The sequence below is a fragment of the Vidua chalybeata genome, chromosome 3, assembly GCF_026979565.1.
Source record: "Vidua chalybeata isolate OUT-0048 chromosome 3, bVidCha1 merged haplotype, whole genome shotgun sequence".
Taxonomy (NCBI): Eukaryota; Metazoa; Chordata; class Aves; order Passeriformes; family Viduidae; genus Vidua; species Vidua chalybeata.
The window spans coordinates 55,353,468-55,380,046 of NC_071532.1; the positions used below are offsets into that span (position 1 = coordinate 55,353,468).

The following is a 26,579-nucleotide window of genomic DNA, read 5'->3' on the forward strand; positions in this document are numbered from 1 at the left end:
TGCGGAGATGAGCAAAACAGCCACAGTTCCTTAATTTGCATGTCACAGCATGGTGGGTGACTCTTGGATCCCACAAATACTATAGCAGTGCAGCTGGACAACTGGCCCTGCCAAGGATCAAGAGAGATTGCCAGGGCACTGCGTTTTTCCTTCTGGTATCTCAGGATTTTTGTCTGCACTTGTCTTAGTAGTTGTATTGGTGTCCCAGATTTTCTTCTAGAGGGAATTGGAAATACGCAGGGTGTCAAGTGTATCAGGGTGGTTGATAGCAGTGTTCCATAAGCTGAATCCAACCTAAAGGATGCATCTATCCAGCCTGTCACCCTTTTCATCCCAGAGGAGGTGGGGATACTGTTCAGACAACAAATGCCCCTTCAGCAGCTAAATGCCATCCCTGGGCTGTACTCAAAGGGCAACAAACACAAACAGGATCTCCTTCCTCTGTGGGCTCTTCCATAAATAAACCTTATTACACTTTTAATCAACTTCATGTTTTCACTGTCCAAAGAGACTTCTGCTAATACTCCTGTTACACTACAAACTGCAGTTCACAATTAACAGATACTATCTGGATGAAATTCGTTTTCTCGTGGTTCTGAAAAGTTTCTTTTTAGTTCTAGATCCATCTTAATGGTGTATAAGATAAAGGTAACTCAATAACTAAGCTAGATAGGCTGTGCTTCTGTGAACAGTAGCCTGATCAGAAGCTTTAGCTGAGTCCCTGTAAATCTTTTGATTTGTAATAGATACTAAAATAATCTCACTTTCTAGAAAAAGAAAAGCTTTTCTTGGAATTAGTCCACCTATGGACTAATTGAGGTATATTTTTTTTAAGATAGGGAATAGAAAATTTTCCATATTGACTGGTGGAGGAACTAGTAACGTCAATTTTCCTTGAGTTTTGTCGATTTCTTGGTGGAGAGGATTGAAAATGTAAACTATGGGGACTTCTGCTCTGCCTCTTCCAAAGCAGCCTGTACAGATTTAATTTGGAAAAAAACTTAGAGGTCTGGACACAATTTTGTTTGCACTTGACATTATGTAGTGGATTCCCAACTGCTGATTCAGAGAAATGCAGGCTTTCCTCTGTTTTGGAGAGAAATATGAGGTCACTTGAAGTCATTCTCAATCTTTTCTTTAGACTGCTCACCAAGGTTTATCCACAGCCTTTGTCCTTGAACAAGCTTGTAGTAGATGGTCACTTTGGCAGTCCTTCATATTTTTGTCATGATTGGTGTCTGACTCTTAGTTTTGCTGAGGAAATAAGTACTAACATAGTTGCTAACTTTCCAATACTGCCTGCTTTATTTCATTTCCTTGACCATTATCTACATGTTATTTTCTTTATCATATATTCCCCTCTTTATTTCCTTCTATCTTATGAATTTATTTTAAGGTGATATTTTATTCAGACTGTAGATTAGTAGTTGAGAGTTAATAGTCATGAAATCTGTTCCCATTTCTATTGAAAAACTTAATTTGACCTTGGACAACTAATTTTTCCCACTCTATTTTTAAAAGAACTATTGTTAGGCTTGTCTCACAAAGGGGCCTTAATCAGTGGTTGTGATATCCTTTACAAAAAAATGCTCTTTGCAGGAGAACCCTAGCATTCTTTTTTCCCTTTTCTTTCTTTATGCTTTTTCCACCCCTTTCCTTTTTATATTTTTATTTTTAAACTCACTTTTTTATTTTCATTACACATGGTTTAGAACTTTCAAGAAACCCCTGCATAATTTAAAATCTGTTGCAGAGTATTTAATTTGTTCTCCAGATAAAATTTTATTGGAAGATAGGCCAAAAATGTGCTTTCTTTGCATTAAAAAAATGGATTAATGCATTTGCCTAATAATTAATCATTTAAAATTTATTTTTATGTCACATTTTTCCTTTTGCTTTTCATGCTAGTCGGTATACAGAGGATCTCCGGTTTGTACAGTGTTTCTATCTAAATTTTATTTTTCTTTCTGCTTGAAATTATTTTTTTCTAAAAATAATAGCATGGATTAGTCTTAAAAGTTTTCCATTTCTTGCAAGACCTTTCTAAATGTGAAATTATAATTGTCTAAATGTGAAATTGCACTATTCAATATTTGGGATTTTTTAATTGAGAATCTTGTTTGATTGCAGAAATGCATTTCAAATATAGAACCTATTTGAAATGCATTTCATAATTGCTATACTTTGTGTGATAGTAACACATTTTCTTTTCTATATAGATTAAGCTTGTCAACATAAACTCAACTGATATTGCTGATGGCAGGCCTTCTATTGTGCTTGGCTTGGTGTGGACCATAATTTTATATTTTCAGGTACTACTTTTTTTGTACTTCAGAGTTGCTTCCTCAAACAATGGTTCAGATCATCACTTTATATGAACTGGTGTAGTTCCAGTCTTTCATCATAGCTAAGTCACTTTGTCATTTGCTGAGGATCTGATCCTGAATAAAGCAACAGGTGATGGTGCTTCACGTTGAGTAAAATTAGATACTTGTCTGTGGAATAGATTGGTCTTTGCCTAGAACAGAGTTCCTTCATCACTGAAACATATTCTTCTGCTTTCTCTAAAGAATATAACATTGCAAAAGAGGAAAATAATAGAATTGTGGATTCTTCTTGCAAGTATCTTTAGCAACCTCAGTGGTGACTGAGCTGAACATCTAATTCTGGTGCACTGGATGACATTCAGTAATTATTCTTAGACCATACATGGTGATTTCACTGGCAGATGCAGGTGTTTGCAAGGATGAAATTTAGCTGTGAATGATGTAGATTGAGAGAGGGTTGAATTTGTAGAGGAGAAATCACTTGCATTCTGTTGAAGTTAGGTGGGAGGTAAAACTGGCTTCTAAATCCTGTCCATATGGGTTAACAAAGTGAGTCACTGTTCAACACTTAAAATAACAACTAATTTTATTGCTCTTCTTTATGGGGTTCTTTGGCTCCCTTGTGATGTCTCAGGGATGCTGTCCTCCTCAGCATCAGCCACTGTGATGCCTCAGTAGTTCAGAGTTCATCAGAATAAAAGTTAGTCAGAATGATATTGACATTTTAATTTATAGATCATTGAAATTAAGAGAGAAGATTCTGTTTCTCAGTCTTACTGAAACTCTACCTTTCTGCATAATTTTTACCATTTTTTGACCTTTCCTTTAGCTGTCGTAGGCAGATACATAATTTTAACATGACTGAAAGCAGGAATCCATAAGAGCTGTGGTTCTCATTCTGGCAGACTCATTGTGCGATGTGACAACTTTGGATTTTAAGAGGACAGCATAAAAAAAACCTGCAACTTCCTCTGGATATAGCTTTGTCACATTAAAGAACCAAAATGTTAGTCAAATTAAGGTTCTTGAAAGAATTAAGTTGATGATTTCCATTTGATTACAGGCATAATTACTGTCCTACACCCTTAGCAAGCACTTTTAAAGCACTTTGCCTGCAGTACATTCACTATTTCTTCACAAGGTACCTCTAAGTAAAATCACAATTGAATTTATGCCATAACAGTACAACAGAAAGTAAAAAAACTATCCAGATGAGATCATTGAGGTCACTGCCATTCTTTAATTGAATGACACTGCTCTGAAATGAGTGGATTATTTTGTAATCTGAACTCAAACTACATGCAAGGTATTGTCTTCTATTTTGGTGATAATTTCCTATAATAGATAACATGACACACTTGCATATTTTTCTAGCTGTAGGGTGTGAAATCAATAATTGTTAGATGCCTAGTGCTTCTGAATTTTGGACCATCATCTGGGCTCATACATTAGCGTTTCTAAAGCTTCTGTAATACATCCTTAAATAAAAAATTGTTAATTATAGCTTCTATCCAACTTTATTTAGACAGTTGTATTGGGGAATTATTAAAGAAACTGGTATGAATCAAGAAGATTATCTACAAAGAGTTCATTAACACTTTTTTCCCTGCAGATTGAAGAGCTTACAAGCAACCTGCCACAGCTGCAGCCCTTGTCTAGCAGTGCTTCTTCTGTGGAAAGTGTTGTCAGTTCAGAAACTGCAAGTCCCCCAAGCAAACGGAAGGTGGTAACCAAGGTCCAAGGAAGTGCCAGGAAGGCTTTGTTAAAATGGTTACAGTACACAGCAGCAAAGTAAGTAAACTACAGATGAACTGATTTTATATTTTAAGTGAAAACTTTTTGCTCAGATTCTAAGCTCTCTCAGTCAGGGATCACCCTTTTGCTCTTTATTTATATAGTGCCTTCCTCTGTATATAATTATAGAGCCCCTCACCACATTATTTTTGACAACCAAGGCTGCTAAATGTTACCACTACACAACAAATCAATTAATAAGTAATGATTTACATTAATTTTGCATGCAATTATATTTTAGAATTTCCAACTAATGAATGGGATTATCTCTGACAGAATGAGGAGCTGAAAGGGGAATTAGATGTCTGAATGACAGTGCATTAGTCCTGCTGCCAAAATGCTCGATGTTACACTGCCAGTACCACACTGATTAAGCATTCCTCAGTGAAAGCTTGTAGGAACATTGAATTCTGGCACTTGCTGTTGAAAGGAAAGTGGTGAAAAGTTATGTATATCCCTCTGCAGTTTTTTGATACGATGGAAATATTGTTACACAAATTGCCCTGAATCTTCATTCTTCTTAATCCAAGTTGTTTTGGAATTATTTCATGCTATGTCTAGTTAACTTAAGAATTTTTTCCTTTATTCTGTAAGATTATCCCATGCTGCTTCATCTTTCAAAAAGGCATTAACCCCCTCATAAATTATATCAAAGATACTGTAGTAGTTTGATAGTTTCCACAATAAGAAAATCAGAGATGTAAAATAACATGGATTTATTTGCTCAAATTAAAGAATCACTGCTATTTGAAGACATAAATTGTGCAAAATATAGAGGGGAAATGGTCAATTATTAGGTGGTGCCTAAAGAAAATAAATGTAGTTGCAAAGATTCCGACTTATGCAGAAGTAGAATACAGTAATTTATAGTACAGTGCAGTCTAATTTGAATTTCTTCCTTTGCACTGTTGCCGGTAATACACCAGCAATGGAAAGTCATCAGCTTCTATTTCCAGACATGCAAACAAGCAAAATGAAAATAGATTCATAAATTAAACTATCAGTTTTATTGGGAAGAGCTGATAAAATATGCCAAAAGAAGACAAGTGATACCTCATGGTATACTTCACCTAGGCCTGCTTCACATTGTTTGCAAGTGCTACTTCCTTTAAGTCAGTGAAAGTGTTTCACTGATCACAGTGAGATTTAAATGAAGCTTTACTCAGTTACTGTTGCTTGAACCTCCGAATGGCAAGACTACCTTAGCGTCTTAGTGTCCTGAAAGGATGCTTGCTTGCTCAGACCAAATTAAAAACCATCTTGCTGTCTGTGGATCACCATACCTTTTGGAACTACTGGTAAAAGAAGCAGTGATTCGGAAGTGTGATTCAGTTCTGATTACTTTCTTATTGTATATTGCTATTTCTGGATCATTTGTGTTTATTTTTAAATAAAATGTTTTATTAAGTGTTCTAAATATATGAAGTTATAGTGTCATTCATGCTCTTGATAGGAACATAGAGAAATTTGAGTGTCATAGTTTCCCCTAAACAGCAGTGATGTCGCTGTTCATGCCATCATTTTAAAAAATAACAGGTTAGCACAGTTTTTTTTTTAATTTTATTTGCATGATAATGATGTACCTATTTGAACTGCAGCAGTTTTAATGGAGTGAGTTTTATAGCGGGAGAGATAATAGTGATTGGAAGTGTGTACATCCACAGACTCTGTGTGTGTCATATAACAATTTTGAGAACTTCAGGCACTCCATTGCTAATTGCTTCGCGGCTTATTGGGTCTAGCAAGCCCACTGGAGACAAATACATCATGTATATGATAAAAACCACTTGGATCTTCATAGGCAGAAATGAATTTATGCAGATATATGGAAATGCAGTCGACCTAACTGGGCACTACAGGAACAAGTGGTTTAGATTTAATGATGGGTAACCCCTGGGGGGAGCATTCATGTCTCTCCTCGTTTCATGTAATGCTGATGTTGTTAGTAACTTCTTTCCATTTCTTTTTTTTTAGGCAAGTTGGAATTGAAATCAAAGATTTTGGACAAAGTTGGAGGAGTGGTGTTGCATTTCATTCTGTTATTCATGCTATCCGTCCAGATTTAGTGGACATGGAGAAAGTGAGGGGAAGGTCAAATAGAGAAAACTTGGAAGAAGCCTTCACAATTGCAGAAGCAGAACTAGGAATCCCAAGGCTCCTTGACCCAGAAGGTACCTAATACTTAGTTGAAAAAGCATCTTTCAACTTGAAAAAGTTTTAACTACTTGGCATGTCTTAGACCAGATGTGCTAATTCATAGTGGTTAGATATTTAAGCAGCATTTTATGCCATTCAGCTAAAATTTTAATTTTCCATGTTTTTATTTGTCTAGATGTGGATGTTGAAAAGCCAGATGAAAAGTCTGTCATGACCTATGTAGCCCAGTTTTTGAAGTACTATCCTGATCCTCATCATACAGTGACTGATGTGCCAGAGAATGATGTAAGTTTCTCTTGTATAATTATAAAGAAGAGTTTATAATGAAGGGGGGGGGGCTTTATAAACACATTTTATAGCTTTCTTTTGGCTTATTATATTTCCTTTTGATGAACAGTTCAAGTGACAAACACATTAAGAAAACTGGGAAAGATTAGCCAAGAATAAAGGAACAAGTCTTGCAGATGTTTAGTAGCTGGAGAAAATAATATGGTGATCTTGCAGATATTTTCCTCTTTTCATGAGTAGCAGGAGCAAAAAATAGCTCTAACACTTATTGTAGATAGTAGCAAACCAATGGATACTAAAGTTCCTTAACAGGTTTTTAAGCATAACACCAATGATACTGTAATAATTTATTACCTGAAGCAATGTGCCATTTATATTTCTATCACACCGGGTTTCTGGAAAAGAACAAGAAATGTGTAAGATATTGCTTAGGTACAGTTTTTGGTCTTTTATACTTGAGAAACATTTACAATTTTGACAGAGGTTCCTTTCTATTTCACACTGATGTTTAACTCTTTGCTGTAAGGAATTGTTTTAAATTGTGTTTTTTCATTGGACTTTGTTTTGTGTAGGCTCTAGTGCATTGGCTTTGCACTGGAATGCTATGTGCTCAGCAATGCCAAGTTATCATGACTCACTTCCTAGTGCTGATTTGCTTTCTTTGTGGCAAACATGGGAAGCACTGCTGAGACAATCTGCTCAGCCCCAGCAAGAGAAAAAGAAGAAGCAATTTATCTGTGTTTCTGTGCATTCCCTACAGAGGTAGAAAAGAGCTTTGAAAGGAGTGAGTCTCCTTCCTTCTGCCTGTGTGAGGCTAAGGTAGCTGTAGCTTTGCTGTTTGATTCCAGTGCCTGAGCACTGGAACTTATTATTTTCCTTCCTGCAACATTAATCTGGGTACATGCTTGTGCCAGTGTCTCAGCATCCCGCTAAGCAATGGGGCTGCTGAAAGCACTGAGTGAGCACTGAAGCCTCGTTCTGTGGCCTGTTCAGGCTGAAGCAGTCCTGCCATCCTCATACCATGGCACACAGGGCAGCTTCTGCTGCCAACAGCCTTGGCCAGGCCTTCTGCTGTGCTGGGACTGGGTTTTGAGGAACAACCTCGCCACCTTCCCCTGAGCTTTATGCAGAGAGGATGCAGGAGAATGCAGGATTGAGCCATTCCATGCTCTGCCTGTCTCTGGCTGCACCCACAGAGATGCTAGCACACAAGTTATGAAAGGGCAAATAATGAGTTGCATCCGTAATTCTACATGAATTACTAGGAATCTGAACAACACAAATCAATTTGACATGCTAACGTGCTGATCTCAGAGCCACTTCCTCTTCTTAGATATTCCACTAGCAATCCACATAAGTTTTGGTAGAGTTGCTGACCCCTTGCATGTCATGCTGCAGAAACCAGTAACTTCCAGACTTTGAGAAGAAAGTAAAAGTTTGACATTGCACTCAATTTTTAATGTCATCATTCTTTGTTTCCTGGAGGAAGAACTATATTCCTTTTTACTGTCCTGGAGTATCCTTGTCCATCTTTAAATTATTTGGTTAGTTTAGCTACTTAGAACAGGATTCACCTTTAAAATCTAAAATATTGCATCACTCCACCTGTAGTCAGCAAGAGATAAACACTTTCCCAGATGACATCATTCTTAAGACATCGTGCCTTAAACAAGCAATCTTCTGGAAGCCTGTGTTGGAGAGCATTTTAACAGAGATAAAACAGAGTCAGATTAATCCATCCCTTAGGTAATGATAGATAAAACATTGTTGGCAGTTGATTAAAAAGCTTTTTGTTTTCATGACCAGTATAACCCCTTATTTTTAGCCTCTCTATCTTCCTGCTGAAGTATAGTCTAAAGAAATATTTGTCACACCATCCAGGTACTGGGAGGGATAACCTTGCAAGACTCTTGTCCCCTGGGCTCTTGGACTAATCCTAATTTTTTGTTTAAGGATATATTTTACCTGACATGTGTTGAGTGCCTGCTGTAAGTTGGACAGTAGATGCTAGACACAACTGGTTTTATCTACCTTGCTTGAAGAACTGAAAAGAGATTATCCTAGTTGCAGATGCCTACATTTAGATAGAAGGATCCTACTTCAGACTGGATTGTGTCTGGGTGAATTTTGGCAGGGAGAGGGAGGGCAAGAGGAGATTTCTAACCTTCTTCCCCACCTCCACTCAAGTCAGCTGTCACTGTGTTTCCTCAAGATGTGTTGTCCGCACAAATTCCTGTTGATATTCCCTCCTGATTCAATGCTCAGTTTATAAAGAACTTGCATTGGAAGAAGTGGTGTAACGATTGAAACTTATCCCTTATTTGTGGTCAGAGGGAGCAGCTATTTCCATGTGCATTTTCAGAATTAAAAGGGGTCTAATCTCTCATGCATGGGCCAGCTATGAACATGCATGAACTCATGTAGTCAACACATCTCAAAGAAACACAGTTACTCTAAGGTAAGTAATTATGTTTCCAGATGAAATAAATCATGTAGTGACTAGCAATCTGGAAATCAGATCTAATATGAAAACTACTTCACTACATATGATAAAGACATGTGAGCTTGATAATAGTTCTAAGTACATCTTGTATTCCTACGTGTGGCTCTTACTGTTCTCTCTGGACTTTCTGCCTGCTTTGCTTTATTTTATTTTGCTTCTTTTCTTTTTTTTCCCCCGTGCTTCTTGTTTTCCTATTTGTTTCATATTGCTAGGAACTTCAAGCAATCCCAACTTTTGTCATTTCTTTTATGAAATTTAAGGTAAGGGTGTATGCTCAGAATAATTGCTTGAATTTGACCTTTCATGGTTGTTCTCTTTTTTCATCCTGACTTTAGATTTTGGTGGGAGGGGGGGCGGGGGTTAATGTACGTTAGTTTGCTAAGTTTATCTTTTCTGAAAAGCAATACATTAACATGATGAATCTAGGTCTGCTCTCTTACATGAGCTGACCCTAAAAGCCTAACACTTAATTTTGCAAATAACAGAAATATTACAGAAAAGAAAGTCAACATTCCTATAATAAATCTCAGACTATGCTCTTGGTTTTCTTAAGCATAGATATAAACATGAAATAAATAGATTATAGTTCAGTGTTTCTACATATCTAATCTCATGTTAGATGGGTATTTTTGTATGTCTTTAAGTTTATAGAGTAGGTAATAGTAGAGTGTATGATTGTGTAAGTGATGTGTGTGACTTGCGGGTTGGAAGGAGAGTATTCATCTGTAATTGTGTGATGTGCTGCTCCTTTTTCATCTAAATTGTTATATTTTTTAAAATATACTTTTTTAACCATGCTAGACTTTTAGATATTTCTGATTTTCTAGTATTAACTGAGAGAAGTTCAGAAACCTAACACAGAGTGTGTGAAATGAGCATTCAGAGGTGAAACTGAAAGACTGCAGAAGTGAATATATTGTGAAATAAATAGCAGGTGTTACTGCAGTCGGTCAAAAGTGTTTATAGCTTGACCCAATCCAACTAATTTTCTGAATTCCACATTCTTGGGTTTTTTTTGGTTGGGATTTTTTTGCTAAATAAATATAAAAAATAGATTGTTTTGAAGTGACTAGGATCAAGGGTTCATCTTCATCTCACATTACATATGTCTAACTAGTGATGTATTGAAGCAAGGATTTATACTGAGAACAGAATTACTCCTATATTCTCAATCCATTCAAGCAAACTCAAACAAGTTTGGGCACCTTTAATGGAACTTAATAAATCCTTAGCCTTACACAGCCCCAGTACATTGCTTCTTAAGCCAGAGGAGATTTGAAGTGGTAAAACTCTGCTGATGGTATAAATTATCATGGTATAAATTTAGCTGAACTTAAAGCTCACCCCCTCAAAGTATTTCTGATGTAAAGTCATTCTCTTCTTGTGCTTTGATGAGCAAGTAATTCAGAAGATAATCCTGTCATCTCTGACATTTTTATGCCAGCAGAGTTCCCCAGTGTAAGAGGAATTTCCTGAGCAGCAGCTGCAAAAATAGCTTTCTGAGCTTTTCCAGGGATTTAGTCTACTTCTGCAGCTAGTCATTAATAGCTCATCCCTGAAGGTGATGCCTGGCTCAGCATTCACCCTGTGTCTGTGATACCACTGTCAGGGAGTAAGTTTCAGTAACCTATATATATATATCCAGGAACATATAAGCCAGAATTCATATAAGAATGAGTTGAATTTATACATAAACATTTTTGAAGGGACTTGTTTTCCCAGTGTATATGCAATACAATGGTTCAATGTCCCTGAAAAACAGACTTAAGCTTTTTTGGATTTAAAAGGTAATATTTGAAAATTCTAGTGTCTGTGCCTGAAAATTTGATCAGTATACCTTGTTTATAATTACATGTTAGGGAACTAAACAAAATACATCTTTTCCAGTCCATAATTAAGATTCTCATTATATTTTAAGCTCTTCAAACCATACAGTATTCTGTATTATTTAATTTTCAAATTAACTCTGGCATATCAGTTAATAAAATAATATTTTTTATCTCGAGTCTGGGCTGAAAACTTTCTTTGCAAATTTAAAGTGTACTCCATTTTCACATCAGAACTCATAAACGTTTGTCTCTAAATACCTTCTATGGTGTTCCTTGTCAGCTGAGTGCCCCAGTTCTGTTCATCTCTACATGTATGTGAACATTCATGGAATTGTGTAAGGATAAATTTATATTTAGAAATGCTACTTGGCAGTAGAATACTGAGTGAATGACAGGATTTTAGATAAATTCCAATAAATGGATCAGAGATCAATGGTCCTCATGCTGGAGAAAGCATGAATATTTATATTTATTCTAGGTAACTTCTGTTTGGTGGTTTATCTTCTGATGTGCATCCTACTTCAGATGGGCAGGCTTTAGAAAATAATTTACATATCTGTGAGAATGTAATTTTGATTTTTTTTATTAAGAGTAAGAATTCTAGGCGCTAATAAAAGTCTATTTTTAAGAATGATTGTTCATTAAATTTGGTGGATGTTGATGACAAGTGCCTTGATGTCTAAGAAAGTGAATCTCTTCTGTAGATTACCTAAACTGAGACTTTAAAGTGCTTTAGTATCAACCAAGGACCACAGAATCTAATTTGCAGGTGGTAAGTGATGTACTGAACTGGAAACCTGTGAAAACATATGAATAAACAAATAAATAAAAGATTAATCGTACATTGTTGCACAATGTAATTTATAGCATCCAGTTAGGTGGATGCTGAAACATCTACATCTTTTGCAATTAAAGTGATCAAAATTTGACTAAATAAATAGTTTTTTAAAATGAAGAAGGCTAAATGCTACCTGTTAACTAAGTATCAGAGAAACCATATGTGGTGTGAGAGAGGTGAGGCTGTTCCTGTGTTATCTTCAGGTACCATAGACGTAATCTTAATCCCAGAGATACTCGATTTCAAAACCATTTGGTCAGAATGGGTTTTAAATTTAAAGTTCTTAACTGATAAAATAATCTCGCAAAATACCTGTTTTGCTCAGATTACTGTCTGAATGGTTGCAGGCATATAGATGCTCTGTCAAAGTCTTACCTTAAGGAATATAAAGCAGTGTTTTATGAAACTGAATTTTATAGTGTGAATTAGAAGTAATACACAGGGCATTGGGGCTCACTTCTTCCCTTCATGACTTCAAGAATATCTTACTGAAATTTTCAGTCAGTAAGATTGCTGCAGTATTTTCAATCCATTAAGATGCATAGTTTAGCATTGCTTTTATGGAGCTGGCAGTTAAATACTAATAGAGATCTCAACAGTCTCACTAAAGTTATGCCTTCTTAGGAATAGAACAAATTTAATACCAAAGTTCATTTTTCATGGCCGAATGAGTTAAGATGCTCTCTTTTTTTATATTCTGCTTGGCTGGATTCAATGATCTTAGAGGTCTTTTCTAACCTAAATGATTCTATCATTTTCCTCATAGGGGGGTAGTCATGAATTTGCTGGTTTTCTTAAAGAATCTTGATGTTATATTCATACACACAGACAAGAAGAATAGAAATTTTATTCTCCTTCTCTATATTTAAATGATTTGAAAATTTGGAAGTGCTGGGAGCTTTGGCTTCTTGGGACACCAAGGAAAACCCAGTTTTACAGGTAGCTGGAGCAGGGACGTGTTTTATCTGTGCTATACTGTTTCTCAGTTTCTCAGGTACCATCCTGTGTGTGTCAGAAGACAGGAGCATGAGCTAAAGAGAATTTCGTTCCAGCACAGCTGCTCTAACAGCATATTAACCTCACTGCAACTACCTGGCTGTCAAGATAACTGTGATAATTGCAAATCTGTTGTGCAAACTATGTCCAAACAATGACCACTGTTCTGAGTAGAGGCTCAGTAAAAGAATTAGTAGGAATACATCAAAGATTTCTTTCTTATCTGAGGAACCTGTCCTTTCCTTGGATGAAATGAAGCAATAGCTTTATATTCTAAAAATTATTAACGAGAAGTTATATTTTACTTATTTGAGGCAGCTTTCAAAGAAAGGAACCATAAATTGGCTTCTTTCCACTGTCAGGTTCATTTTTTAAAAGACAGTACTTTGTTTCTTAAATGCAGGCAGTGACTACTCTTTTTTTATCCCATGGTCCAGTTTTTCTTCTCCCATGTAATGCTTGAAGTGTGACTCATTTTAGGTGATTAGCTTATATGATTTGCTATCTGTCTGTTTCTGAGAAATTTGGCAGCAATAGGGCTTCTTTTGTTTCAAAAAGTAGCTTTTGATTAACAGCCAACACATCTGGTTCGTTGTTTGGAAATCAGGGACACTTGTATCCTACTTGACCAGCCTGCTTACACAGTGCAGAGAATACTTTCTATTTCCTGATAACCTTTGATTATAACATGCTCACAGATCCGAGACTTTTTGTATGTGTTTTTCTGTCCATTGCCAAGTCAGTGAGTTTTGCAGAGAACTTTATAACCTTACAAAAAGCTGCAGTGCCATGACAGACTGAAGTGGTAAACTGTAAAACAAATATGCTTTTCTTCAAAGCCATAAAACAGCATAGACGGAAAAGAAATTTTAATATATACTTGTGTTTTTTTTCTTTCTTTTCATTTTCCATGTTACAATATTCTAAATCTTTTGCTTACTTTTGAACTTGGAGTTGGTATCAAGGATTACCCTGAAGTCAATCAGACAATATCTTTTCTTTTCAGCAATAGCAGACCAGCTAATAAAATGGTGGTAAAAGATTTAAAAATCCTCTCCTATCTCAGCTCAATTAACTTTTACTGAAAATTGACTTCGCTAATCTGTGGAAGGCTAAAATTAGTTGTTAAGATATCTTTAGAGAGCTTTGTGTTAATTTAACATCAGATGAAAACTGCTGATAATATCTCTGACACTGCAATGTCCCCATTTGGCATGATTTCACTCCTGTAAGACTCATGTCTAGTTGCTGACTTCTCTCAGACTGAGAAAATGCTTTTCAGTTAGACTGTAAGAAGGTAAATGATAAGAGAATTGGGCACATTTGCTTTCACTACAACTAATGACCTTGACTTGCTATAGAGATGTTAATTTCTGGACTAATCTGACAGCTCTACTGGAAGGCTGCAATTTTTTTTTTTTTTTACTGTGTGGTTGTACTACATCACAGAAGGAAGACAGACTGGTGCTAAGAGACCTAAAAGTGTGGGCAGAACAATTTGAAAGAGACATAGCCCGAGCACAGGTGGCAGAAACAAGCTTACAAGAGAAGTATCAGGTAAGCAGCAGGGAAATTATATATGATAACAAGTCTTTGTCATCATTATGTGTACAGGTATTGCAGAATTTTGTGCAGTCTGTATATTCAAGAGTCACTGTAGTATTGTTTAAAGAAATAAGGACACAAAGTGTCTTGCCTGTTGTTGGTGGAGGAGTTATAATGTCAGCTCCAGCTTTGCTACGTAGGACAGTGCACAGATGGTTTGCCTAAGACAAAGCTTTTCCCAGCAGTGTGAAGGACTGTCCTAGTTAGAAGAGAGCATGTGTCTGTGCCATCCCTCCTGCATGATTTAGCTCAGATAGGAGGTATGACTGAAGGCTGGATGAGGTGATAGGTGGAGAGGATAGGACTTAAGAGTTTTATTTTCATCTGCTCTCTCAAAGGTTAATGTCTAAATCAGAAATACAAAACTTGGCCTAAATTTTCTTCTGAAGCTTGACTGTTCTCTAAATGCAGCCACTGTCCCAAGTAGCATTAAATACAGTTGCAATTTAATCTGATCAATTATTATCTCATTTCATATATGTTCCATGCATCTGATAGCTGAAGGGAAATACAAAAGTCCTATCTATATATAAATAAAAAATATACACATAAATATAGAAGTTAAGTGCTATTCCTCTTTGGAAAATATTAGGACAGCTATCAGTACAAAATTTCCATAGGTTATGGTACTCCATAAATGTTAAAGAATTTAACTCCTTCACTCTCTACTGCAATTGATTTGGTTTTCTCTTTGTGCAGTCATTTAAGCATTTCAGAGTACAATATGAGGTGAAAAGGAAACAGTTTGAACTTGCAACCCAGTCAGTAAGGAAAGATGGTAAATTATCACTTGATCAAGCTGTGGTGAAGCAAGCATGGGAGAGAGTTACTTCCAGGGTAAGTTGAAAATCATTGTGCTATATATTTTTTCTTAAATGTAGGGTGGAATTTAAGATCATTTAAACACCTGTTTGCTATTGATTTTATTAGGCATTAGGAACCTAAAAGTGGACCAAATTTCTCGCACTGCTGAATTATTTTGCATTTGTTTTGAGAATATTTACTGCACTGTCATTTTTAATATTGCTCTAAGATAGAATATGAACTTTAAGAAAAAGACTATACTTTAAGATTTCCCTTTACTTCAAAGAGTGGTAACAGTGCTCAGACAAGTTCAAGACATTGTTGATAGAAAGAAAAGCATACACAATGCCACTTCCAAACCCAATGTTCCTATGTAAATTGCTAGTTATTTGAGAAATTCTAATACAACATTTTTAATATAACTAAAAAAAAAATTATGTGTAATACTGAATACTTTACCAATAAATAAGGTTTTAATAATTTTTTAACCTATTTTCAGTAGTAATAAATTAATTTTACTATTTATGATTGGAATTTTGAAGAACTGAATGAAAAGTCCTAAGCAAATTATACTGTTTGACCCAAATTAAAAGTTATTAAAACACTATTGCTAGTGTATATCCATATTGCATATATATATTTTATATCATGTATTTAACAGAGGATGTGTTTTAAATTATTCTGGAGTTTTCTCATAATTTTCATGATGTTTTCACTCCCATAACTGGCATTATCAATAAGACACAGTGTTTTATTGCTATATCCTTCCCTACACAGTCTTTTGAGACTCACGTGAACCTTACATATAAAAAGTATGTTCAAAAAAGAGATACAAAGATTTTATGCAGGAGCATGAATTAAATAACATTGGCAGAAGAAGGTCTTGTATCCCTTTCTGTGCATATTAACTGATGAAATTCTAGATATTTTGCTTCTCAATTGTTCCAGTTTATTCGTGATCATTCTGTAACTCAATTGCCATTCGGAAAGGGAAATACATAAATCAACACATTCTTATAGAGATTTTGTTGCCTGTGAGTATGCTGTAATTTCCAAACTGGTGTGGAATAATAGACTTATATCTAAAGTATAATCTGCTTTTTATCAATGTACTTATGTGTATTATTTAGCAAGGGAGGAATTTCAGTCCTTTTCCTTTTACTTCCCAGATGCTTGATTGGCACGTACACCTTGATAAATCCCTTCCTGCACCTTTGGGTACCATAGGTGCTTGGCTCTACAGGGCAGAGTCTGCTCTGAGGGAAGAAGTAACTGTTCAGCAAGCTCATGAGGAAACAGCAAACACAATACACAGGAAGCTTGAACAACATAAGGTAGATGGAGATGCATTCATTCTGTGCATTACCCTCCCTTGTTTTCAGAGCTTTAAATGATCCATACTCTGCAAAGATAATTATTTCTGCTTTTTGTGGGTTATGTTGTCCTGTTGGTGGCTAAAGGTTGGTGTCTTCTCATGGTGATTTGAACTGTTATATCTGTCTATCTTGCAACCATTATTCAGAATGGCTTTCAAATATTTTTGCTTCTTCTACATGAAGTAAATCAGGTATTACTATTTTAATTTCTATGGTAAAATTCCATAGAGAGCTCATAATATTGGGTGCATTGTTCAACTAGTATGAACTAATTGGTTGAAACAGGAAAAAGGGAGTAAATGCACATACTAACTCAGTGTGCTGATAGTCAGTGCAGGTGACATTGATGGGGGGAGAAAATGAGAATGAAGTGAATTTTGATAGTTTTGTGATGACAGATAGCATGATAGCCATCTGTGATGGCAGATAGCGTGCTGTGGTAAACAGGAAATTTTCCAGATGAATGTAAATAATTGTACCATCATTCTTTGCTGAGTCCAAGTTCTCATTTAAAACCAAAATGGTGAGGTTTTTTTCTGTGGATTTGCATAATATGCATAAGAAAAATGTATTAGTGAAAAAATATGTAAAAATGTATTAATTATTTTCATATTAAAAATATGAAAAATGTATTAGTGAAAAAATAGTGAGATGATAAAAGAAACTGAACCAGTAAATGAAAGGGAAAAGATGGTGTAGAGAAAGGCAGTACTTGAGGCTGTATTGTTTTATAATGCTTTTTTTTCCTCCTCTATCACTACTATCTTAAATTTTTTTGTGTTATTTTTTATTATTTTTTGTTATTAATTTGTTATTTTTTGTGTTTAGGATATGGGTAGGGTTTTTTCATCAAAAAGCAATGTTATATCATGAAAAGCTGAGAAGTTTCATGGTAATCTGATTACTTTTTATTAGAAAAATTGTAGCTCTTCTAATTTTAGTAGTAACTAATTTAATTTAAAAAACCAATGTTAACATCTGTAAGGAAGATATGGATTTTTTCAGGGTCTTGTCTCTTATAATGCTAAATTTCATTAACTTTCTTGGTAACATCAAACATTTCAGGATTCAAATCCTATGATTTGACATCTGTTTTTAAAAAAAAATTAACAAGTCAAACACTCTTTTGTTCTCTAGAATGTGAACACTGTAGACCTCCTTTTGATACATTCATAAGAAGTACAAAAAAGTGTGCCCTAAACTGTTTTTTTATTTGCATCAGAAATGCTGTGGTGAGGGATTTCCATGCCAACAAATAAACTTTGATTTAGGTTAATCTGTGCCATGGCAGTTTTCCCATGGGAGTGGGATGGAAAAGGCTTCAAGAGAAGCAGATATAATTCTGTCTGTTCCTGAAGTTTGTCTTGTTGCTCAGATTTGAATTGATGAATCCAAATGTGCTACTGGATAGAACCAGAAATGCATTCATGGTTTTTTTTCAGTAATGTTTCCTTGTTGCCTTCTGGTTGGTTTGTTTGTTTGAATTTGTTCAGATGACATGATTGCTTCCTTTTTATCTTTGTCTCATCTGACAATGGGTTATTTTAGTGAACTTTATAGCTTATGGCCATTTTGAATTTAGTACAAAATGTACCAGCTTATTTGGACAAACCTTGTGCAATCAGGCAAGCACCTGTGCTTATTTTAGTTGATATTGCTAAGATCCAGGAATTAAGGGCAATGTCTGTGTTTGTTGAGGGTCATTTCCCAGAGCAGGACTTCATTTTATGAGACTGCTGTGCATAGGTTTTCATGAGCTTCCTGTTGATATTGGATGAAACTACTGTGGTTTGTTTTGACTCACCAGTGCATATTAGGGGCATCCCTATGCATCCTTTGCATACCTTGTATGGCAAGGTCTCAAAACGGAGCTGAGATACTTGTTCCAAGTCTTTCCTTTATGTGAGACTATGTCAGTCACAGGAGTTTTTACCATGGTAAAATCAGCACATCACCTGCATCTGAGAAAGCCTAGCTCATTTCTCTTCACAGCAGGATCTTGGCTGAAGCAGAAAACATGAAAACCCAGGCTGGTTGATGGGGATAGTGGGGCCATTTGGTGAGCTGAGCCAGAGAATTTCCACTGATTCCTCCTGTGCAAACACTGGGATTTGGCTGGGGAGAAGCCCTTCCTTGGCAAGTAGGAATAAATACATATGTAGGATCTGTACAAAAACCTGCATTTTGTTCCCTGAGGTGAAAGAAGGGGAACCTTTGTACGATCTTCTTTGCTAGCAGGGTTCTGAGCACCTTGTGCTAGCAGCTGTCTGTCTACAGTAAAAAACCCCCACCATTCTGTGCCCTCTCAGCCACTCTCGGGGGACTTGACGTTTTGCTGCTAACAGTATCTCTTCAAAGACTGCTGCCAGTCATTCATTTCAATATGTAATCTCCAGGAAGCCGTTTGAAGCGGTGTTGCTTAGTTACAGTTGAAGTGTGCTCTGCTGTAGGGTTTTCACTGGTACAGTTCAGATCGCAGGAATACAGGTCGGGTACCACATTCCGCAGTCGCTCGTGCAGTACTGAGACAGCCATCCTGAAGTCTTTTGATGGTGAGAGAGTGAAAAGTTTACTAAATATGGAATATGTACTTAGAGAAGGAGCTATAGATCTTCTACCTATATATAGTAGAGCAGATTAGTTGCTTAAAATTTCAGTCTATACTTAGCAAAGGTTAGTATCTGTTATAAGGATTTAAAGAGTAAATTTAGGATTATGCTTTTGGGATGTTCGCATATTGGCAGACTGAATTTCAGAGATTATTTAATATGTTTAAGGGTTCTTGTTTTGTTAAACCTTTTGCAGTGTATCCTGTTTTAAAATCTTTCATAACTGTTCAACATGGCTGTAACAGAGCTTCACATAAGGGGGTTTCCTGTGCAAATGTTTAAGTTGATGTAAATGCTTATGTGGTATGCATTACCTTGCATGGAAGTGTGAGAGCATGATCAAATAGTTAACTACATTGAGTCATCAGAGCTGGCTTAAAATTGTGCTTATTAGTTAGATAGCCTACTGTGAGCCTTTTCTCTCCCTCTCCTCCCTCCCCCCACTCTCTCAATATCTCTCTCTTTCTTAAAATCCAATCAGGATCTGCTGAAAAACATAGATGGTCACAAAAAGGCATTCCATGAGATCCACAGGACCAGGTCTGTTAATGGCGTGCCTGTTCCACATGACCAGTTAGAGGATATGGCAGACAGGTAAGGCTTTCAATCTGAAATAAAAAGCTTCTGTGCATGAAGGGGAGCCTGTTTGCTTTTTTATCTGTTTATGCAGAGATCACTGTCTAGTTACATTTCTCAGTGGCAAACTGAGATGGATGGAAAAAACTCCTACAATATACATAAAAATATACTGAAAAACCTGATGCTTTTAAAATTGATGAGAATCAAAATAAGCGATAGATTTTGGATGGAAATACTTTTTTCATACTGATCCTGTTATTAGTTGTCCCTGGAAGAAATGTTATATAACAGCCAGGATGCATGTGAAAAAAAGAAAAATGACTTTGCAAAACTTAGTGACAGAAGTGAACTGATGTTTTCTATGATAAAAAAGAAATGTAATTAATTTGTTGTTCAAGAGCAGTCATCAGAATATCATCACACATAATTAAATGTTTGTAGACTCTGAATGAGGTGAAAGATTAGAAAAATATCCAAACTGTAAACTAAACCTTTCGGTCTTTCCTGCAAAATGAATGTTGCTTTATTTTACTATACTGTGATTCATTTTATAGGTTTAATTTTGTTGTCTCTTCATCTGAGCTCCATCTGTTGAAGATGGAGTTTCTGGAACTGAAGTACCGTCTACTGTCACTCTTAGTCTTTGCAGAATCAAAGTTAAAATCATGGATTATCAAATACGGAAGGCGAGAGTCCGTGGAACTGCTTCTTCAAAATTATATTGTAAGTTGGGGTTGTCTTCTTTTCATACCTATTTTTGAAATTTTCATATTTAAGTTTGCTACAATTGTATAAAAGAACAGAAACAGATATCAGATTTGTCAGTCATCAACTTTATGACTGCATTCCTATGGAATATATCTTCAGAGGTGAATCTGCCTTCCCCATGGAGAAACTTTAGTCAAAAGGCTAAAAGTAAAAATTATTCTCTTTCCATCATTTTTTGAAAAAGAGAAATACTGTTCCAGCTGCTGTCCAATGATTAATTTAGCAAACACATCTGGAAGTTCCAAATCCTGGATTTTTGCTTCCTTTTTATAGCAATTCCAAAAAAGTTAATTACATCTCTTTTACACCTGGATAGAAGCAGTTTATAGTGACTATACACAGTTTAAGAGTTAAAGACAGAGGAAGTTTTTGGCATGCATTCCCACACAGTATTTTTTCCCACACAGTCTTCCAAAGATTAATAAAAAAGAATGCTATTTTACCTCCATATGCTTGTTTAATATACTATGCCTGTAGGGGAGTAATCTTCTTCTTTTAAAGAGTGATTTTTCTTTTCCTACTCAGCATTAGTATATTAAACCCTTTTCTTTATTTCTTTATTTCTGTTCTGGAAAGAGTTTGCTCCAGCCTTGCATCAGCCATTTACAGTGTTAAGGAACAGAAACCATTGACTTACAAGTGTTCATTGATAAATTCTTTTTTAGTGTTATGCTGCTGCATCTTTTTAAATTCACACGTGCAGTGCCAAGTGTAGGTAGAATGATAGAACTGCACTTCTACATTAGGGCATGAAGGATTCTTTGAAAAGCAGGGCTGGTCTAAATATTTTTTTCCCTTCTATCTAATCCATATGGGGAAAATTGCATGCAAAAATTAAGTCAGAAAAGAACTGATACAGTTATGGAACCATTCAGAGACAGGTAAATGAGCAGAGAAAATTATTGATGTCCCCACTTCAATGAAAAGGAAACTTCAAATTCAGTGAAATCCGGATCAAATTCTCACTCTTCAAAGTGAGAATTTCTGTATTTAAACTTTAGCAGTTAGGGACACACAAAAATTCAGGAGTCAGTTAACCTTGTTTTTTACACAAGCTTTACAAAATTCAGATAATTACTTGAATTACTTCGTTTGCTGGAGTGATGTGCAATAACTAGGATTGTAGTCCATTTTTTTACTCTCTAAGACTGTAAAAAAATACTAAAAGGTGACAAGAGAAATAATAAAAAAAGTGGATAGCTTGAATTTTCAGGGCTTTTTTTGGTGACTTTCTTTTTTTTTTTCCTTTAGAACAAACATGAAGTTGTTAACTTGTATATTAGTTTGCAAGTGCCTCAGTTGTTCTTGTAATTCAGATCACTGATGCTGCAATGGTCTTTGGGAAGGAAGATGCTTCCTTGCATTATTTTTGAAAATGTATAACATCAAAATGAGGAAATCAGGACAGGAGGATAAATAAATCTCATTTTCATTCTTGATGGCCTTGACTTCTGGGTCCTTCAAGATGTGATGGAAAGGGAATTTATTTGCTTTGGCTTACCTGGGACCAGTTTTCTAGGACTGAGGGACAAGTGTTACTCTTCCAGTATATTAGGAGTCTTACTTAGCAAAGCTGTAGTCAGTACCTTATAGTCAGAGTGACTATATTAGCAGGAGATAAAAATGTAAGTCTGTTTGTCTGCCAAAACAGACTGGGGAATGTCAGCATTCTAGGAACATGCGTAATTAGGATCTGGATAGAACATATGCCTGGAAAATATTTATATACTCTAGCTTAAAAATAAAAGTGGTGATTTTTACTTAATCTTAACATCTTTTCACCCATTTGTCATACACCAGAAGTAAAGGTCAGCACAGATTATACACCATCAACCTGAATAATAAACTGCACGAAATTCCACTGTAATGGAGATACTAGGTACAGTTATCCATGGATTTTAACCCATGAACTGTGTTGTAGCATTGCTATGGTGGCACTTTTTTAGCATCATATGCTATACTGGTTTGGGAAAGCTGCTTATTTTCTTCAAGGAGACTTTTCAGATGGTAGACAATATTAATCAGTAAAATGTTTATTTAATTTTTGAAAATATTTCAGATAGCTCTTCATTAGTGTTATGTAAATTTTTTTTGCTCTTTTGTGTGAAGTCTTGGAGGTTTTGGTTCAGGTTAAAATGTCTGCATGGGTTTGGCAAAAGTGAAATCATAAGTCTGTCCCACAATTCATGATAAAGCCTGTAGGTTTTTATACATGGCAGATTTTGTTTTAACAGGGGAGCAGAGAAAAATTGTGATTGTTCTTGACTTCTAGTTTCCTTGGTTATAAACACAGTTCTAAATTACCTACTAGATAGCTGTTGTAACCTGACATAACAACTGTCAAAGGTTTTAAATAGAAGGGTTCTAGATATATACTGGCAGAATTATTTTTAAGTTATATGTTTTTCATGTTATATAATGATCTGATTCTCCTGTTCAAAATGCATTGAACTTGGACTTAATTTGAAACCTGGTTTAATCAAAATCACACTTGTCTGATTTTGTCTATTCTGGCATTCCAAAGCTTGTATAGACATATGTGGGGTATGCATTCCTTAATTTTGTAATTTGTAGCTGCGGAGGGATGGGATATAGCATAAATTATAGAACCATTCTAAACTCTACCTTTCTCTTCCTGTTTTAACACTGGTAATGCAAGATTTAATGTGATTGCATAATTTAGAGCTATAATTTTCTGTTGCACTTAAAGGGAATAACATTTCTGAAAGACATGTCTAAAAAGGTCAGTTTCATTTGCCATACGGGATAAAGAGGCATAAATGTCAGAGGCATAACTTTTTTACCAAAATATTTCCAGATAATTTATTCATTGCACTCTAACACATCACAGAACTAAACTATCATTCACAAAGGAACAGCACTGTGCCACACTTTGGAAAAGCAGCATCTCTTTGTGCAGTGTTTCCATGATCTTACTTTTTGTCAGTTGCAAAGGAGGTAACGAAAAATTGAAGAATAAAGCAAAAGTTTTTAATCTATTAATGTCTAACCTGTCTTTCTGCAAAGGCTTAGTACAGGAACAATTGGATTTGATTTTTGTGGTGACATATATGAAGGAAATTTTCTGTTTTATTAAAATTATTCCACTTAGTTTTGAGTATAAAACAGTTTCCATTAAATAACTTGTTAGTTACTCAGTTTCTGTACATTCTAAGTGTCATGTGCTAGTGATTTCCAGCAAGACAGCAAATAAGAAAACTTCAAATAACCTTTCCATGTGGAAAGTAAATAAATCTTATTTAAAATTATATACTCTGCTGTATCATTAAATTTAAAAAGTAAAATTTGTATGCTATTTTATAATTATGATATTAAAACTATTATTTTATAATGATGAAAATATGAATGGAGGAATAATGAAGTTAAATGTTGTCATCAGTATCCTGATGTAATTTCATATAAGTTATTGCTAATCCTAATAGCCATCTTTATTTTATCTGTTACATTTTTTTTTTCTTTTCAGTCTGTTATTGAAAATAGTAAGTTCTTTGAGCAGTATGAAGTTACCTACCAGATCTTGAAACGAGCAGCTGAAATGTATGCCAAAGCAAATGGCTCAGGTAAATGTCTACATTTATTTTGTCACTAGCATGTAGGCATCTGGTCCAGAGCAGCCTGCTGCTTCTGAATCTCCAGAGGAGAGTGATCATATTCACACTTCATCCTGGGAGAGGCCCATTGTCCATGCTAACTGTTAGATTGTTAGATAACTGTTAGATAACAACAACAGTGTTGTTAATTTGGGATAAAAAATTGTGACAGAACCCAAATTGTGACAGAAACCAATTTCCCTACTCCCTAGGAGTAGGGAAGATAGTGTTCTAGTGCCTGGAAATGCTCCCTGGCTTCATTAATTTAAAAGAAAAAGACAACTGGGAGTTGGTCCCAGTATAGTAGTTGCAAAATCATCCCTTGGTTTATTGGAGGTTCTTCATTAACTTTGAAAACCTGCAAGAGGAACTCAAATGGTAGTTGCAGTATGGGCATACATGAGAAAAAATGTGTAGCTGATTCAACAGCTGCGTCCTGTCATTTTTGAATACTGCTGAGTTCAGTGAGAATTCGAGGGCAGTATTTGACCTAGATAATTACAGACATGAGATCACTTTAATCTGTAGCACAATAATGTCTTTGGAGGATTGTTGCAGTTGCTGCTAAAGGGGGGGAGAAAATGGATACCTTTGTTTGTTGTGAAATTTAAGTTGATAGTGACGCCCAAATTTTACAAAAGTAAACATTTCTTCAAGGTATTCTTACAAAGAACAAAAGTCACAGATTTATTCAATGCTATTAATAAAATCCAGTAACAAATTATTTTCTAAAGAATAAAAACTAACATATATGAATTCAGCAATAGCAGTTCAAATTAACTAAAAACTCTTTAAAACAAATATATTCTGCATATTTTGTGACATCTCAGCATTTGCTTGGCCTCTGTTTTCCATTAGAATGAGAACACATTTTTTTCCTTTCTTGCCATGTGGAAAACGCTAAAAATTAAATGTCAAAAATTAGTAGCAGTTTGGTTTCAAAGTCAATGGCAAGAAGATCAGAATTTCATTCCATACTTTTCAATGTAGACATAATATGTGTTTTTATATTATGCAACTCTCATGTTCTGCTATTTTTAAGTCAAGCCTGTCTCTTGATTTCTTTTATTGCAGATTTGAAATTAACACCACACACAATATGCAGTGTTACTGTTTTAATTTAGCATTCATTTTATGTACTTTCCTAAGTCTTTAATTCACACATTTAATTTCTCAGTCATGATCTTGTGCTAAAATTGGGCTATGAACTGAACATTCATATATAAAAGCCTACTGAAATAGAAGTTACAGTAAAACAACATTCCCTGGTGACAGTGAATAAGCATGGTATAACGTTACTCTTTACAGAAATGGTAATGAAACAAAATAATCAATGTCTTTCCTGTATCTCAGTGGAAGAGGTTGAGAATGTGATGAAATTCATGAGTGACACCACAGCTCAGTGGAGGAACCTCTCAGTAGAGGTGAGAAGTGTAAGAAGCATGCTGGAAGAAGTAATTGCTAATTGGGACAGATACAGCAGCACTGTGGCAGGTCTACAAGCTTGGCTTGAAGATGCTGAAAAAATGCTGAATCAGCCTGAACATTCCAAAAAGGTATGTGCTAGTAGCATATTCATATGGCTGTGTTGCAAATTGTGAAACATTGGATAATTATTTCTTCATTTGCTTAGGTTTTGCTCAGACTTTGACATCCTGTCTTCATTCAGCATAGGAGTTTCAGTGTTTGCTTGTATAGCATCTAGAGACAAATACATATGTACACAAATACATATATACACAATGGAGCAAGCCTCATCTGTGGTACCATGGCTAGAGGCATCTTTGACATGAATATAGGGCAACAGTATTGCTCAGAGATAGGAATGTTGCATGATTCACTCAAAGGCAAATACAGCTCTTAGCACCAAAGAGAGTAATCATGGACTACCTATAAAGATGTTTCCACTGATTTTTCTAGATGACAGATTTCAGTACTCATTACCTTCAAAGAGCAGTATTATTTATATGTGTTGTTATATTTGATGGCTGATTAATTAACTCATTTCCCTGGCATTTCAGAAATCTTTTAGACAGTTGATTTTGGGGACCTACAGTTATAAAGATAGTTCTTCTGTATTTTTTTTCCCTGTTGTAATGTTAGAGTAGTGAAGCACTAAGATTTAAGTTTGTAAACCTTCAATAATAACCTGGAATGACTTGAATATTCCTGTGTTTAATAGGTGCTGAGTTTGCACCTGATCCCAATGTAGCAGCTATATAGCTCTTAACACTAAAGTAGGGTTCTCATAGGCTGTAAGATGGCAAATTGATATCAGGTCAGGAATGAGCATTTCATGTTATGTGCGTGAAAAAACAGTATACGTTTTTTTAAAGTTTGTTAGTTCAAACTGATGTAAATTAATGGAATACACTTTTTAAATGAAAATAAACCAGTGAAAAAAACAGTCTGGCAGAATATAGATTCAAACAATTATTACTGGGCAGGAAGGATGACTTATGCTGGTCAGGATGATCTTAGATACTGTTGCATGT

At 35.4% G+C, this 26,579-nt stretch overlaps 1 protein-coding gene across 1 annotated transcript in view; it reads left to right on the plus strand.

The window, feature by feature from the left end:
• Window positions 1-26,579, plus strand: part of SYNE1 (spectrin repeat containing nuclear envelope protein 1) — a 279,857-nt gene that overhangs the window by 53,107 nt on the left and 200,171 nt on the right. Inside the window, exons 5-15 of the mRNA XM_053939505.1 lie at window positions 2,220-2,312; window positions 3,940-4,118; window positions 6,096-6,292; window positions 6,454-6,563; window positions 14,182-14,289; window positions 15,037-15,174; window positions 16,311-16,475; window positions 19,608-19,720; window positions 20,260-20,428; window positions 23,958-24,054; window positions 25,438-25,640. Of these exons, the coding sequence (XP_053795480.1) occupies window positions 2,220-2,312; window positions 3,940-4,118; window positions 6,096-6,292; window positions 6,454-6,563; window positions 14,182-14,289; window positions 15,037-15,174; window positions 16,311-16,475; window positions 19,608-19,720; window positions 20,260-20,428; window positions 23,958-24,054; window positions 25,438-25,640 (1,572 nt within the window). The remainder of the gene's footprint in view (window positions 1-2,219; window positions 2,313-3,939; window positions 4,119-6,095; window positions 6,293-6,453; window positions 6,564-14,181; window positions 14,290-15,036; window positions 15,175-16,310; window positions 16,476-19,607; window positions 19,721-20,259; window positions 20,429-23,957; window positions 24,055-25,437; window positions 25,641-26,579) is intronic.